The following is an 18,156-nucleotide window of genomic DNA, read 5'->3' as shown; positions in this document are numbered from 1 at the left end:
ACAACCAGTACAGCTTACCCAGTAGCACAATGCTATATGGTTCATAGATGGTTACAAAGACAAAAAAAAAAAAAAAAAAAAAAAAAAAAAAAAAAAAAAAAAAAGCAGTTTATGGGTTTAAATTGCTCAGTTTCAAAAGATTCTGGAGTTCCATTCCTTTATTTTCAACAACAACTCAATTCATTCAAAATCTAACTTTTTAAAATCTAACAGAATTTTTGAGTTCTTTTTAAAATTTCTTTTCGCTCAAATTAAATTCATAGCCATATCTTGCCATTATAAACTTGTGCTCCTCATTATGAAATTCCCCATTTCTTCACATTGTAACATGTAGTTAAAGTATTTCTTACCATGACATCTTCATGCTGCTAATCAAACAATCAAAAAAAGTTTTATCTTGACAGAAACAGTTCACCAATTGTACCTTTTAAATAACATCTCAGTCTAAAGGCTCTTATGCAGTTTTGTTTGACTTTGGCTTTGCTGGTTGCATAACTCTGGGTTTGTTATGTACTACAGCATGTGCATTGAATCAATGCGCTTTGCCAGCTCTGCTTCTAATACAGCCTATGGAAGAAAAAAAAACTATAAAAAGCAAATTTTCATTGGGAATTTTAATGCCTTAACTCCTAATTTGTAAACCATTTTTCATGATTTGCATACCATTAAAACAAAAGTGTTCAACTTACGAGCTCTCTTTTAACTTCTTCAATTTTAACTTTATACATAGAATTTCAACTTACCAGGTCTCTTTTCACTTCTTCAATTTTTACTTTAGCCATAGAAATGTTCTGGAAAAGAAAAACACAAGAACAAAAAAATTAAGATGTAAAAACAATTTAACGTAATGATTCAGTAGTTTATATAAACAGATTAGAGGAAAAATAAGACAATAAGGTTGTCTATAATTAGGTAAAACATAAGACTTCAGGAATTGTAGCTTAAAGAAAAGGTAAAATGGCAATTGTAAAATAAATTTTAATCAACTGAAGACAATTTATTTCCAAAATGTTGCTAGCTTAACAATGGACACACAAATAACCTGGAGCATCACCAAACACTTTTTTTTTTGTTTTAGTCCAGTTACAAATTCTTGCACCATAACAAAGATAATTGAAAAATAATTTAATAAATAAATAAACAGAAAATAATCCAACAAAAAGCAATTTCACACACAACTGTCAGCATTGCAGTATTCTTATACAGAACCAATTACAAGTAAAAAATATTATACTTAAAAAATGAATTGATTAGAAGTCTTTTAAAATTGAGAGGAGTTCAACTGATACCATATTCCATTCTATTCAATTGAATTGGTCAAAAAGTGCCTTTCCTGAATAGGTTTTAAGACATTTTTTTACAGGATTTTTACAGTTTCAATATAAGCTGATACACTGTGAATTTCTTGTTGGAGTAGACGGAACAACTAGATCTTTAAAATAAGTTGGTTTCACTGCCTTCAAATAAGAATTTAAATGAAAGCCTGATGCAACTGTTTTGCCAGAATACGATTGACTGTAACTGCAGTAGAGTCCGAGAGCTGACAGAGTAGGTTCCAATGTCAATTATGAGAGATTTGCATAAATATGGGAAAATTTTTGCTTGCTTATGTTAAGTGCTTTGTCAATAACCTGCACAATTGTTTCATATCTTTTGTTCACATAATAAAATATTAAGAGTATTAACTTCGATGTACCTCTCAGCCAAATATTATCATATACCACCCCAGCACACTGTGGGACTACCCATCTTTCCTCAAACCCCTGCACAATGCTTTCCAGTCTTCTACCAGTAGACATTTGGATGAACTTGAGGGCTAGATGTTTTGCAGTGGCATCAATTGTTTCTCTGGATATTGCAAGGCTGAGGACCTCCCAATACCAAACGTGTAAAATGGTCTTATATTTTATCCACAGAGTCACTGCAACTTGTAGTTCAGTTGAATGGGACTTAAAACAGAGACACTGCACTGTACAATACACTCACAACAACAGCAATAAAAAACTCTCATGCGACTTTCTTCTCCCTTCTTTCCGTCACTTTACTTCAGCTAGAGTGCAAATAGTGTGCATGTGTGTCCAGGTAGCTACTGGAGGCCAAGTGCATGAAAGTTAGTAACTCCCTAGCTGCTTTGCTAGACATTTAAGCTGCTTAAAAAGGTTGCAATTTAGCATGAATCCCCATGGAGTTAGATCGATCCTGTTGGATCTATATATGTCTGAGAACGTGGTCTAACTTAATAAAACACCAAGGTTTTTCACTCCATTCATTTACCCAATGTTTCCAGCTCTGTCATACTATAGAAACATTTTTGTCTTCCTGGCTAAGGAAACATTATCTATAGCCTATTTTTCGGCTGGAGTAGCAGACCACCAATTCCTGCAATTCTTCTCTCACAACGACACAACTAATATCAAGACAAGAACAAAGTACAGAATATTTCAAACTGCATTGAGAAAACTATATAAATCCTGATACTTCAGGTCAGTGCCAAAAACTATGATGACAAAACACTTACAGGAGGAAGTCTATGATATCCATCCAGCTTTAATCGTAATGGCCCAAGTTTGGCTTTCAGCTGTTGCAATTCCTGCAAGAAAAAATGTTTTGATTTCTTTAACATATTTTAACTTATTTTTAGTCGAAAAGCAACTCAGATTAACTATGTTACACTTTCACTCATTTTTTTCTACATAATTTTCAGTTTCTATCAAATCTAATCGACCCTACTTTAGTCAAATATCAAGTGATACTCTTTGATAAAGAGGTTATTGCTACCTCAGCCTTCTTTCCCAGTGCTTGATGATATAGATGTGGTTCCATACCACTCTGAGATAGTGTGGTCTAAAAACAGAAATATTGAAAATAATTTCAGAAAAATTATTTTACGCAGCCTTATCTCCTAAGAAAACAAAATATCAGAGACTATCCTAAACTGCAATATCAGATATTACACTATTAATTTATAATCAAGTCTATAATAGCATTTACAGAAAGTACAAATCATTATCATCACCTCTTCTATGTATTTTATGGAGCAAAAACTTTGAAACACCTGTAGTAATCATAATATGCCCAAACTTACTGATATCATGGCAAAAATTTGTTTTACCTGATATTTCTGTATATGTCCTTTATATTCACGAGCTTTGCTCTGCAAGAAACCAGCTTGCTTAGCCTTTTTCTCTAGGTCAGGCCCTTGGTATTTTGCTTGTTCCTTCAAATTATGTATTGTCCTATAACAAGTTTTCAGCATTTTGTAACTGGTTGACATGCAAACACCCAACTTTAACCAACTAAGCTATCATAAGATTAGTTACTTACTATATATCATATAAAATTTGTAATTTAATAGTCACTCTTATTTAGTTGAGTCTACATTCAGAAAGCCAAAGTGACTGCATAAACTAACTACCTGGTCTATGCAACTATGAATTTGTATAGAAATATTAATAACCTGTTAGTTTAAACATACTTTTTCAGTGCAGCCGTTTTGTGAAGAGCCGAGTTGGTTTGGGAAATCAGTTGTCCTGTTTGCTTCTGTTCAGCATTTCTTGCTTCTGATATCTTCATCTGAGCTTGGGAAATTTCGCTGATGCCCAACAGAAAACTTAATGAGAAAAGGAAATATATGGTTAGTTTCCATATAAAAGATCTGCACAGCCTACACTTCTTAATCAAATACTTAAAACTTTTTTATAAAAAAATGAATAAAACATCTGAAAATCAAGAAAAATTATATTATTCTCAGTATAAAATGGTGCAGAATTAATTCTTTTTCTTTACAAAAATATGTTTTTAGGAAAAAAAAACAATCCACACATTATTAGTCAGAAATGATGACTATGTTAAATGCTTGATTACAATTTAAAACAGTGTCTGGCATGTCTATATTATCAGTTATGAGTGAAATCTTATCATCTTTGGAAGATGTAGAAAGGTGGAAGCGGGAGAGAATTTTCCAACTCTCCACCAAAAAAAAAAATTAGATTGGGGAATACTGCAGTGTTAGTAAGAGGATTTTTTTTCCAGATCTTTGAGTGGGCATGTGGCAAAATCCCCCTCCCCATTTTCCTTTCTTTCCTTTTTATTTTTTTTAAGGTCTCAGTCCCCCTCTCCTACTTGTCAGTGATCACTAAAATCATGTTGAAAGAAGAGCTTAGATGTCAATATGTTTCAATCAATTATTACCTTGTATCACAAGCATCTTTGATTTCTAATAACTGTGCCACACTGGTAAGTGTGCGAAGGCTGACAAGGCCAGACTTAGACAAGCTGCTTGTGGTCAGTCCAATCTCTTGCAGTATTCCAGCAAGCCTGACAGCTGCAAAGTTATCAATTCTTTAATTACTTGTGTTTATAGCAAAAGCTTATACTTATTCTAAGAACTCATATGTGCAACTCTTTATAAATGTCTTAAAAAGAGATGATATAAAGACATTTTATATCCTCTTTGTTTTCTATATCGAAAAGTCCCTCACAAAAGTGATAATATAATTAACATTATTTATCATATACAATAATTTGAAGCACAAGTTACTAGTACCTTCCAAATTGTACTCTTCAGCTTTTTGTCTGTCATCTTCTATCAGGAGCTGTGCACATCTATCATTCTGTTCGTTCTTCAGCATGAGCTCATAGAGAATTTCTACAGGTCTCTGGCTAATCTCATACTGCGGAATAGGATCACCAGCATAAAGCTTTTCCAACCAAACACGAACCTATTAAACAAAATATAAATTAGTTTTTTTTAATGTTTCCTGACTACTGGAAAGGGTTAGGAATGAGGTGAATGGCCTGAAAATTTGAACAAGACACCATCTACAAATATGGGCAATAGAAAATGAAATTCCAACTTGCATGTAGAACAATACATAGAGCACAACTGTACTGACAATCATGTGTCAATGTAAATAATATCAAAAACCTTTCATTACATCCAATTGTGAAAATTTATTTTGGAAGGATGTGGAGAACATAGTGCATGCCAGTTTATAACAGTTATTGGTGAGTTAGCAAGAAAAGTGCACATGTTATAAGATTAAACTCATCATGATTTATAAAGCTAAAGATAAATGTTGTGAAATGTATCTCAGTAACGTGCCTCCATCAAATGATGATGCTATGATTGACTATATATTTGCATTATAAAAATATGGAGAAAGTAGCATCAAGCATATGATAGGTAAGGCCATAGTAGCAATAAGACATAGGGCAATATCATCCCAGATATTCTAGAAACCTCTGCAAGTTGCCATGACAAGTGTTAGAATTTAACTTTTAACTTTAAACAGAATAATCAGCTATTTGAAGATAGTAGCAGTCATTTAGAGGAATTGGAAGACGCCCCTCTAGTACCTCAATCCTCAACTTCCTGGACAGCAGGGTTCTGTGCTGCAGGGTAACGTGGTGCATGGGAGTCCACCAGGAAAATACAGAAGCGTTCACCTCATATTGAGCCTCAAACTATGAGGCCACATAACAGGAGGGGGGGGGAGGATCAGGGGAGAACAAGTGCAGAGAGAACTGGATTAAAAGGTAAGATTACTGTACCAGGTAGTGTACACAATACTTATCCAGTACAGTGTCTGAAAGGCCAAGACGGACTACTGTGCCAGACAGTGTGAATGATACTGGCAACACTGGCCATACATACCGTGCAGAGAGTAAAGCCTGTAAATCTATATTGAACGGTACACTGCGAGGTCGTTATCAAATTGTTGTTTTAATGTAAATAAGTATTACCTGGCGATGCTTGTCGTTTAACGTCATGGTAATTTACACCCACGGCATTTTACTTCAACAAACTTCTGTAGACATTTCAGGCGGTCCACTCAGTGGTTCGCTCCCAATTTTGCGCACAATGACGTCATGCCAGAGGTTAGCGTCAAACTAAGATTTAAGTCCGGAAAAGTGTAATATATATAGCTATGATTTGATAAGAAAACATTCACAGAAGGTATGTAATAAAATCAAAGAGATGAAATTTTGCTTCAAAGAAACCAATTCAATTTTCAAATTGAATGGCTTCCCGTCAATTTTTATTTTCCAATGATATGATTTCTGTTTTTATTGTTTCCAAGACGAGCCAAGATGTGTATTTTGGTGTGATGTTTGGTGCCTGAGGGTCGAGGGTAAGACAATTCAGGCAAATCGTTTACAAGATAAATAAAAAGTAAAATAGTTTAATGTTTCAAGATACATTTAGCACGAGCATTCATAGCAACCAAGTGTGTGTGTGTGTTTTGTTGTTATTAATGTTGTTGTTGTGCTTAGTGGTGCTCGCAGCTTGTGGTTGCTTTTGGTGGTGTCTGGTCGAAGAGAGCTACAAGTAAAGTTTACATTAAAAATAAAATTACTACTGTTATTCCCCTCAACCGTTTTGGAGTAACGATTAAAAAAATTATTTCTTTCGGGTCCCAAAAGGGCCAGGGTATATTTTGGAAAAAAGTTCTTGCAACATATAATGTTAAACAGTAAGATTTTAAAATTAAGAAATATGTTTTATAACTTTTTACCATGTGATGTCACATTTTTACCAGACCAAATTTTTGACTCAGTTTTCAGGCTTGCATGCTAGGCTTGCTTCAGTTTTTGGCCTTACATGTAACGTTCGTACTGCAGCTTAGGCCTCATAACACCCGGTGTTTCAAACCTTTCAACACTATAAATATCCACATATAGGAATAACTGTGTGTCCACGTTGCACTTTGAAGTATATCATTTGTAAATAAAGTTGTTTTGTTTCGTTATTTCCTTTTGTTTAATTTCTTGTTTTATCACAAACTGGTGAGGGATATACTGGAAAGTAGAATAAGTTAACAATCAGAAATTTAAAGCCATTTTTTTTACTTTTGACTGACCAAGTGATTAATTTTTGTTATTTTTTGGCATGTGGATTTTATTCAAGTTGTGTAAAATTGTGTTAAAGAAATGTACACAGATGTGCTCATGCTCATTATGTATTTTTAGATTTGCAAAAAATAAAACCTTGAATTCATTTCAGAATGTTTTGATTTTTTTTGTATCTTTTAAGATACCAAAGTGTCATTATTACAATAAAAGTGTATTTTTGAGGCCAAACAAATTTTGATATTTTCCTGTTCTAGCAAAGAAAATTTCACTTTCTTTCTTTCTTTTTCTTTTATTAATTTATTAACCCAATTAAAAGGTATGCTATAATGAATTTGATTTCAAATTCCAATTTTTGTGTTAAGCTGATTTTGTGTTCAATTATTCAATGCACAAACTTTTAAGTAAGCTGCAATATAGACATGCTGTTGTCGATATATGAAGGATAAAATTTTCATATTTTTGTTTATGTGACAAGTTCTGTTAATTTTTTGTTATTCTCACATAAAAACTGCTGTTTAGCATAATGTATGAATCCAGTGCAAACTACTCCCAAATTTAATTGGTGCCTTTGAAAGGTTCGGTTTCATCTACTGCACTATGGTATTTCCTATGCCAGTTAAAACTGCCTGGTAAGAAAATATTGTCATTAGCTCAAATGGCACTCATGATCCCTACACGATAATGCCTGTTGACTTTGCCCAGTACAGTTTTAAATTCACATTTATTATCAAGCAAAATATTAAGTAAATCAGTAAATTGGCTCCATTACAAGAGGCAAAAGCTTAGTTTGTTTGCTGAGCATGTCTCATTGAATAAGTCTGTGGCCATCTGACCCACCTGATCGAGTAAGGCGTTATTTGTAGCAATAATTATTTTGATCATTATTTAATGTTTAATTTAAATGAAAATGTAGTTTAACAAGATTTAGCATCATACATGTTATAATATATTGTAGTGAAAAATTTGTTAAGTTTAGGTTATGGATTTTTGTTTTCACTGCAAATATAACATGCATCATATTTTTTTTTCAAGCATGAAGACATTATGTTTCATGAATGCCAAATGCACGTGTTTGACACCCTGACAATGGGACCACCTAGCATATCCAGGTGACTTGTGAAAGAAGGTGCGACCTGTAAATTGCGATACAATTGAAAGGTATGTTTAGCATATATGATGTTGCCTGGGCAGAATAAATTGTGCACTTGGCATCCTTTAAAGACTACAAAAGATACAGGTTAGTTGTAAGAGCTGTTGCTAAATACTTAATTCTGTGGAAGTTGAGCTGGAGTTACGGGGATTTTATCAGATGCATAAACATTAAACTGCAGTGTGGGTACCAGGTTTTTGTTTACCAAACTCTCCTAGAATTCTTACCCATCCTGCCTCTGTTGATAAAGCACAGCTGATTATGCACTATTGTTTAGAGAACTGAAGAAAGGTAAAGGAAGCTCTGAGATTCAGAAAGAATGAACTTTGAAGTATTGTTCGACCTATGCGTGAGTTCATGTCAACAAATTTGATTTTGTTCTTATGATTGTTGACAGAGCACAAGCTGGCACAGTCCACTTGATGAGGAGAACATGTGCAGAGCTGGTTGACAAACTTGAACGTCAGAATGGAAGCAAAGCCACAAAAAAATGTAGGCTCATTGAAAAGCCCAAGAATATAGCAGGTAAAAATTACATTTATAAGCAAATGGTAAACTGGATCTGTCTTAAAGTTTTGTAGCTTAGAATATAACCCAAGGTATTATTGCTTGACTAGATGGAACAGGTTGTTTTGTGCAATGTTTAAGTGACTTTTTCTCATTTTAACAGGTCAGATGATTTGTTTTTATTTTTCAGGAAAAATATAACATGAAAATTCAGTTTTACCTTATCACTTTTAAATCTATATAACAGCAAATGTCTTGTTACCCAGATACAAAACGATAACAAAGGATTGACAAACATCTCTTACTCAACATAAGTGGCAGCAACTAGACCAGGAAATAAATGTGTTTGCAACATATTTTTTTATATTATTTCATGCAAGTTTACTCCCACATTGCCTGATAATTCACATAAGCATATTTTATTGCAACCTCCTAGCTTATTGCAAAAAATCCACCACTTATGTTGCTGTATGAACCATTTTATTGCATGTAGAACATTTATGCATGTGTATAACATGTCTGTGCAAGGTAGGTTATATTAGTCAAACAAAACTCATTGTATGACTGACATTTGTCATTTTATGGGGAAAAGGTATCTTTAATGTATAACAGAAATCATTGTGAAATTTGATCTATCTGTTTTTGTATCTGGCTGAAAAAGAAATAGTAGTGGCTATAACAGTCAATATTTGGATTAAATCTTTACGCATCAAGTTTGTAAAAAGTATATCTAATGAATCTTAATCTAAGAATGAAATTTACTTTGAAAGTATGAGTGAATAACATTATTCCTGAAGATAATGTGTAATTGTTTTCCAAATATAAGTTCCTCAGAAAACCACCAACTTAATATGTTACATTATGTAAATGTAGGTTTTTTTTTCAGATTTCTTTTCAAATTGAATGTATTATAGATGGCTTAGTTTAGGGCATGATTTTGATGATTTGTGTTACCTGGCTATTTTTGCCTAGTCCATCAAAGGTTGATGATTACTCCTAGTGATCAGCTATCTATAAACTGTTTAGATCTGATGGAGTCAGTCTGGGTAGTAAACAGCTTAACCCCAGGAAGTAACCACTTCAGATTATGCAACTGTGATATAAGGGTTTACCCTACCTGGAGGCAGATTTGATAGGATGTGCTGCTAATTATGTTTTGGTTGAAGGTCCACCTTGATTGAGGCAAAGGTAATATTTGAAATGATAAAGTATGTGTTGTGACAACATGATGTAACACTAAGCTTTTATTGTTACTAAACAGATGCAGATATCTATGCTTTTTCATGAGACTGATGTGTTAGAATTCAGTATTGATAGTAGGAAGGTAAAATGAAACTAACTTATGATCTTAATTTGTACCACCAGCGTTAGCGCTGGCGGTACACATGGTTTCGGTCCCGTCCGGATCGTTCCGCCGGCTCCGTTGGCTCCGCCGGCTCCGCCGGACGGCTACCGTTACCGCTTCTCCTCCTAGACGGTAAGGGCCCCCGTACCCATCTCATGGATTTATGTCACCTATAATCTCAACTCGTTCCACGTAAAATTTGGGCTTTGTCGGTATTGGGGTCTGGGTGTGGCACTCATTGCAATGCACCCTTGTCTAAAAATGGCAAAATTAAATGCTAATTATCTACCCTACGGAAGGAGTTATGGGAAAAATTTCTATAGACGGCTTTCTAAAAGTCATATGTGTAGATTTCAAATATACCCTTGGATTTGACCTTTGACCTCTACTTCAAGGTCAAATGGGCCAAAATTTTCAAAAAAATGAAATTTTTTACGAAAAAAATTTTTTTTGCCCTGTTATTCAGACACCACACAGACTTAACCAATAATATTATTGGAAAGTGTTACCCTTCAGGTCATCTTTCATCTCCATGAATTTGGGGTCAATCGGTGCATTTTCACGGGAGTAGCGGCCATAAGATACCGAAACTGAAAACTGTCTCTAATTCGGGAACCGTTAATGCTAGAGACTAATTCTTTTTTGCATTTTGTAGAGCATGTAAAGCCCAACACTGGAGATGGTCTCGGTTTTTTTGTATTCCATACGGTTTTCGAGTTACGCAGTATCAAAAAGTACATATTGGTGGTAAAAGCAAAATGTGCAGTACGGTAATGGATAATAAATTTTGAACTCTGGAAAAATAAAACATAAGGCTTGGCAAAGCAGACAACTTGTGTTCAAAAATGACATTATTTCATCAAATTTGAACTTCTGAAACTTCAGAGCACCTCCTATTTCAAGAATTTTGACCAAAATGACATTTTCTTTATTTTAATTAATTTTTTCTGTACGAAATTTAAGGCACATTATGGTAACTCCAAAATTATAACATCTAGTCCCTTATATCTCCAAAACTGGCAGAGATAGGTCCATAGTTACTATTGAAGTTGAATAGGAAGTCATATACTGGCAATCTTACTATGACCTTGAAATTGACCTTTGACCTACTTTTCACCATGAACTGAACTTTGCAAATTTTTCTTCCCTTTTATCTCCAAAACTGGCAGAGATAGGTCCATAGTTACTATTGAACTTGAATAGGAAGTCATATACTGGCAATCTAAATGTGACCTTAAAATTGACCTTTGACCTACTTTACACCATGAACTGAATTTTGCAAATTTTGCTTTCCTTTTATCTCCAAAACTGGCTGAGATAGGTCCGTAGTTACTATTGAACTTGAATAGGAAGTCATATACTGGCAATCTAAATGTGACCTTAAAATTGACCTTTGACCTACTTTTCACCATAAACTGAACTTTGCAAATTTTGCTTCCCTTTTATCTCCAAAACTGGCAGAGATAGGTCCATAGTTACTATTGAACTTGAATAGGAAGTCATATACTGGCAATCTAAATGTGACCTTAAAATTGACCTTTGACCTACTTTACACCATGAACTGAATTTTGCAAATTTTGCTTTCCTTTTATCTCCAAAACTGGCTGAGATAGGTCCGTAGTTACTATTGAACTTGAATAGGAAGTCATATACTGGCAATCTAAGTGTGACCTTAAAATTGACCTTTGACCTACTTTTCACCATAAACTGAACTTTGCAAATTTTGCTTCCCTTTTATCTCCAAAACTGGCAGAGATAGGTCCATAGTTACTATTGAACTTGAATAGGAAGTCATATACTGGCAATCTAAGTGTGACCTTAAAATTGACCTTTGACCTACTTTTCACCATGAACTGAACTTTGCAAACTTTTCTTCCCTTTTATCTCCAAAACTGGCTGAGATAGGTCCATAGTTACTATTGAACTTGAAAAGGAAGTCATATACTGGCAATCTAAATGTGACCTTAAAATTGACCTTTGACCTACTTTACACCATGAACTGAATTTTGCAAATTTTGCTTTCCTTTTATCTCCAAAACTGGCTGAGATAGGTCTGTAGTTACTATTGAACTTGAATAGGAAGTCATATACTGGCAATCTAAATGTGACCTTAAAATTGACCTTTGACCTACTTTTCACCATAAACTGAACTTTGCAAATTTTGCTTCCCTTTTATCTCCAAAACTGGCAGAGATAGGTCCATAGTTACTATTGAACTTGAATAGGAAGTCATATACTGGCAATCTAAATGTGACCTTGAAATTGACCTTTGACCTACTTTTCACCATGAACTGAACTTTGCAAACTTTTCTTCCCTTTTATCTCCAAAACTGGCTGAGATAGGTCCGTAGTTACTATTGAACTTGAATAGGAAGTCATATACTGGCATTATAAATGTGACATTAAAATTGACCTTTGACCTACTTTACACCATGAACTGAATTTTGCAAATTTTGTTTTCCTTTTATCTCCAAAACTGGCTGAGATAGGTCCGTAGTTACTATTGAACTTGAATAGAAAGTCATATACTGGCAATCTAAATGTGACCTTGAAATTGACCTTTGACCTACTTTTCACCATGAACTGAATTTTGCGAATTTTGCTTCCCTTTTATCTCCAAAACTGGCTGAGATAGGTCCATAGTTACTATTGAAGTTGAATAGGAAGTCCTATACTGGCAATCTAAGTGTGACCTTGAAATTGACCTTTGAACTACTTTTTATCATGAACTGAACTCTGCTAATTTCTTTCTCTTTTAACTTCAAACTTGACAGAGATAGGTCCATAGTTACTCTTGAACTTGAATAGGAAGTCATATACTGGCAATTTACTGTGACCTTGAAATTGACCCTTGACCTACCTTACGAAGAACTTAAATTTGATTGTACCATATATATTTTTCGCAATAGTTTAAAAATTCTTGTTGATTGCATTTTTACAGCTTGTCAAGCACAAAACTGGTGGCTGTGTCCCTTATTTTGTGTATGTGGGGGTCTATACGAATGCGTTTGCTCCAGCTGGTGGTACAATATTTGGAGGCGGTATCGCCTCTCTGATCCTCTAGTTAATGAAAGTTGATTGTATCAGAGTTGGTTACCATGGAGGTGCACAACTGATTTTAATCTTTAAACAAAATTGCAGTAGCTGAGCACACACATCAAATACCGGAAATTGTTACAGAAATACTTTCAGTCAGGTGATCTTCTTGAAACGGAGAAATACATGTTTTGTGTATTTGTCAGGGAATGAGAGTACAAGTACTTATTTCCTTATCATAGCTCACAGTTGGACTTAAGTTGGACTTTCATTGATAACTCGAGAGAGTAAAAAGTAGATAAAAGGCAAAGAATTTCAGCAATTTTGAATTTTGACAATCAATGGCAGGAATTGTTAAGTATTTGCTTTTGTGAATTTAAGTTACAAAATATCCCTCCATTTCACCAAAATTCATCGAAATGAATAAATAGATAATCAGAGTTCTAATCTGGCCATACAGGTGTTTTCTGGTTCTAATTTAAGAGTTTTGACATTTTTTTCTGCAAGGTTATTTGCTGAGTTTGTTTTTTTTTTCCTTGAACATTTGTAGAAGCCAGTATCGAGCATTTAGAAACAACAACAGGTGTGACTATAGTTTTCACCAAAGAAATTCACTGCATTACAGGGAGTAGCTTTTCATTATGGTGACTTATCAAGAAAAAAGAAAATCTATGGAATAGAAGGAAGGAATCTCTTTCTCTTTCTCTCTCTCTCTTTCTCTCTCTGTTTATCTGTCTGTCTCTGTCTCTCAATGTTAATTCAGAACACAGCTTAATATTGACAATTTAAGACTCTTACCTCCCTGAAAATATACCACTGCCCTTACAGCCCTATTTAACATGACATAAGCATTAAAATAAAACCACAATGTTTGCAGCAGGTAGACCACAGCTGTAAAAACCAAATCAGTCTGCCATCAAACACCAGCAGAATGAACTATTATGGTCACGCTTAATACATTTAGAAGGAATAAATTGTTCAATGAAGTAAAAACCAATGTATGTTTCCCTACCATGTCTACAGAAATTTTTACCATCCACTCACTTGGTAAGTGTGTTTATTTTGGCGGAGGAGAGTTACTCAATCAGGTGGTGCAAATCAACAAAAGCTATAGGATTTAATTTACAAATTTTCTGGAAATGGAGGTTATTGTGCTTCTCTGCATGCCCATTTTTAATGTGATTTCAGAAGATCTGGCACAGGTGTCAAACTTCATTAGAAGAATATTCTTTCTGTTCACAGTTTGCAATACATATAAACTAAATAAGTTTAAGATGAAGTAAGCCTCCCAAAAACCCTAAGGCAGCACTTTATTCCATCATGTCATTTTAGCTTTTAGGTGGAAAATAAACCAAAAAGCATGCTTCATAACTCTTACATTAAGTGCAGTCTGTTGATATGAAACTTTTCAATTTTGTGAGTGTTTGAAAATTGCACTCTTACGTAACTCAAATGTGAAATGGTGGTTTATGTTAGCCAGTTCAGTACTTGTCATTAATTTTATCTTTTCCGCTAAATATATAGATACATCAGTTGCCATCATTATCATTAAGGGATAAGTTAAGTTCCCAGAAATGTTTCTGGCCAATTGCAAAGAAAGGTGGACAAGGCTTGCCCAGAATGTAGGCAATGCTGTCAGCACCTGTCATGTGGAAGACAAAAAAAGAGCACAGTTAAGTGGTCTGCCTTTATGCCTCACCTTTGCTTCACATGGGCTCTCAGATGACAGGTATTCATATCATTGAAAGTACACTAAACCTAAAACTGTTTTCATTATTAGTCAATTTTTTTAAATGTGTGTGTGTAAAATCTGTTAATTTCAACTAAATTAAATATCGTTATTTTATGTAATTCAAAATCAAATTTAGCCCATCAAAAATGTATATTAGATATAAGAAGAAAAAAGCAATTTTATTTATTCAAATCCTTCTGGGTATCATGGTAGCATAAGTGTACTACTGAACAGACATATAACATTGCGTTAATTGATTTAAATATATAATACCGTTACTCCTGGTTCTACCTACTGTTCACCCATTCAGTCAATGGATAGACTTGTTGAACAATTTGGAGCTTGGACTGCCCACACTACCAGTTGCTGATTGGTCGCTTGGCAGGCAAGACATAAATTCTGGGCAAATAGCACCTGAGAGCTTAGATGGATTTAGCTTTAGCTAAGTTCATTTTGGTCATTAAGAAGATGAGTGCTGAATGAATGGGATTATCAGATGCAGTTTGATGTATTGTACAGATAGCTGGAAATAGGTGTAAAAATCTGCTGTACTGGTATGTAGCACTGAGAACAACTGCACCAAGAACACTATGTTTTGCATTAATCTCAAAAGTGGCAGGATCTGATTGAGGACCAGTGCTGTTGTAAAATATAAAAGCACATGTAAAGGGAACAGTGGGAAGGTTGAGTTTTAGCTGGAGGCTGACGAATTAAAGACATTACGCCAAAATTCCTGTAAACCTATGGTAAGGGTCTGATGTGGTCCATTTTTTTCCTGCACAAGTGAGGCAAAACTAGAAGTAGGAAATGTGGTCTTAATTTGAAAGTGCTCAAGTGAAGTAATTGTGGAGTAATTTATTTCTCTTCGAAAGTCATAACTCTTCACAGGAGGCCTAGTTGTGAACCAGAGTCAACCAGTTGTACTACTATTAGCCTTCAGAACTATTGGTAGAAACAAATGCATTTTACTGGAGAAAGGACATTGGCTTGAAAAGGTTGGTACTGTAGCTCCTACAGTTTGGGCTTTTTTTCTGCTGTTTTTCATTGTTATGTAGATTCGTGGTTCTTCATTCTCTACTTAATGTAACAGTTAGTAACAAGATTGCAAAGCTTTTGGTAAAACTGAAATGTGATGTGTGATGTATATTTATTTTAAAGTTTTCAAATAGAGGTGCTATTTTTCCTATAAAAAGCACAAATAACACATTTTGTGTCCAAATTTGGAACTGGTGTTGATTCATGTAATAGTTCTTGAAGGTACATATATATTGAGTTTATTTCAAGATTTGATATAAGTTTCCAGTAAGTTCTAACCAGACGATAGGATAACTGACTGTATGCTGTTGTTATTTTAGCTTGTTTACTTGACTGTTTAGACAGAGGTCACTGCTCTCTACCTGGAGTAGCTTATGCAATACAAAGTTGCTGGAATAGGCAACAAAATTGAAGTAGTCCCAACTTTTTGGGTTGCCCAAGGAATAACTCAACTGGACATTGTTGATGATGGTCACTAGTGGATACTACAAAACACTGTTCTTGATGCAAGGAAAAAAATTGGGTTTCAAGGGACTTGATGACCATTGCCTTTGGAAACATTGACACCAAATGGCATACATTTCATTTGCCTAGCTCAAATTTAACTGCTTTTATTGTTACAGAGTGACTGTGAAGACCCTGTGAAGAGGTGTCTGGAAAATCTGCGGCTTTTGATTCAGGGAAAAGAAGAATATTGTTCTGTAATTTGTCACTGTTACAAGACAACATTCATGCCGACAGCAAATGCAAGCAATACAGCAACTATGACTTCTAGGAAACCACAGCGGAATGGATCTTCTGTTTCGCTGCCAGAGTTCAACATTGCATTACTAGGAGTACTTGGGGTAGGAAAGTCAGGTAAGCTGAAATTCATTAATCCATTTTCTTTGTTCTAGGACAGTACAAACATTCATATCTGGAGCACAGACAGTATAATTCACAACAAATGATCACCAGAGCAGACTTTTTGCAAAAAATAGCTGCCTCTCTCACTAAGTTATTGCTGCTTGTAGAATCATTTGTTTGTGAATTTCCTGTTGATTGATGTATGACTTTGGCCAATGCATTTATCATGTTCACTAACATTAGCAGTTTCTGCATCCAAACGCTAGAAATCTATTAGGATGTTTTCCAGTGTTGATGCTATTTGATTTAGTAAACTCAAATATATGAGGCTGCCAGACATAACTTGTTATCAGAGGGGATTTCTATAATGGATAATTAAGAGTGAACAAGCTGCCAGCTGTCTGTCAGTGCTGTCAAGTTGTCCTCCAACTCACACTCTATTCTTGCTGTGCCTGATTCAGGGAAAGCTGAAACATGTCAAAGTCGAGTAGGAGTTGGTAGTAACATGAGTTGACTGCTGCTGCACATTTTTTTAAGGCACTGAAATCATGTTGCTTTACACCTCTTTGATTTTCACAGTCTGTTAGGTTTTTCATGTTCTCACACAGCACTTGGGATCAAATTATCCCAGAAAAGAGCACCTGGTGAAATGGTCTGTGGTAAAGATTGAGCTCTGTGGTTTCTTTAATTAGTTTACTTTTAAAGCAAGAATATTATTTTAGGAATATTAAAGTGTTTGATCTTTGTAAGTCTAATAGGGGTTAACTCATACTATTTATTCAGTAAGTGCACTTCCCAACTCCCTCTTCTCTTGAACTCAGAACTGCAGATGCAAAAAATGTTTTTCAATTTTCCCTTTTCAGAAAATAAATGGTTTGAAAAAAAAAGCTACTGTGAATATGGCTACTCTGTTGACCCAAGAAAATCTCTCAGTTTGCCTGTAAAGGTAAACTATGCATTACTAATTTGATTTGAGCAGGATTTTTCCAGACATAGACAGGGGGCTGGAGAGACTCTTGGAATTAGATTAGCTAAAGCCAAAATGATATGCTGTTTATAACCTAATGTATTTCTGATTTCCTGTTAATACATTTTCTCCTACTTGATAGAGACAGAATACACATTCAGTGGGATAGTCTATCTGGGATCTGATGTATATATACATGTGGGCAGACACCTTGACCCTTGTGGTGTGGTGAGAGTTCCTTTCCTTTAGGCCCTAAGAGGAACACCAAGGTGAAAGAGATATGAACTATGATCCAAAGGAACAACTTTCATGCAAAAAAAAAATGTTTGTGTAGATCAGTGCTGATTTTAACTATGTCTTGGACACGAAATGTAAGCTAATGAAAAATAAACATTTAGAAGTAGTTGCAGATGTAAACCAAAGGGTGTAGCTTCTCTGTTCTTCAGGAGAAAGCTGTTCATTTTAATATAATACAAGTATATTGTGAGGTATCTGAGGTAAAAAGATATGGTATGAAGAAGGAGAGAAAGGGAAACATGTGGCTTGAAGGCTGGAAATACTCTATTTTGGATTTCCTTTGAAGAGAATGTAGACAACATGTTGGTTGTTAGGAATGGGTTGCAACCACTTGCGTTTTGTCGGTTTGATTTGGTGGTTTCCTGATGTCATATTTTGTGTGGCTT

At 34.8% G+C, this 18,156-nt stretch overlaps 2 protein-coding genes across 9 annotated transcripts in view; one reads left to right on the top strand and one right to left on the bottom strand.

Moving 5' to 3' along the window:
* Nucleotides 1-140: 140 nt before the first annotated feature.
* On the bottom strand, nt 141-5,901 carry LOC106158456 (HAUS augmin-like complex subunit 1). Its single transcript, XM_013534453.2, has 9 exons — nt 5,746-5,901; nt 4,547-4,721; nt 4,192-4,324; nt 3,476-3,610; nt 3,113-3,236; nt 2,779-2,844; nt 2,519-2,590; nt 744-791; nt 141-567 (listed from the first exon to the last, which is right to left on the bottom strand). Exons 1-9 carry the CDS (start codon nt 5,770-5,772, stop codon nt 514-516), a joined length of 834 nt encoding a protein of 277 aa, XP_013389907.1. The 5' UTR covers nt 5,773-5,901; the 3' UTR covers nt 141-513.
* The window catches only part of LOC106158457 (ras-like protein family member 12), a 25,996-nt gene continuing 13,359 nt past the window's right edge, over nt 5,520-18,156 (top strand). Inside the window, exons 1-4 of one of the 8 annotated variants that reach the window (XM_087002957.1) lie at nt 5,520-5,538; nt 7,888-8,013; nt 8,403-8,530; nt 16,284-16,518. In XM_087002957.1, coding sequence (XP_086859083.1) covers nt 16,392-16,518 — 127 coding nt within the window. In that variant the 5' untranslated portion in view covers nt 5,520-5,538; nt 7,888-8,013; nt 8,403-8,530; nt 16,284-16,391. The other 7 variants (XM_087002954.1, XM_087002955.1, XM_087002956.1 and 4 more) reach the window with 7 other exon arrangements.

Source organism: Lingula anatina, chromosome 1 (genome assembly GCF_051362555.1).
Source record: "Lingula anatina isolate TDL-2025a chromosome 1, LinAna3.0, whole genome shotgun sequence".
NCBI classification, from domain to species: Eukaryota; Metazoa; Brachiopoda; class Lingulata; order Lingulida; family Lingulidae; genus Lingula; species Lingula anatina.
This window is presented reverse-complemented; position numbering and strand designations above follow the sequence as displayed.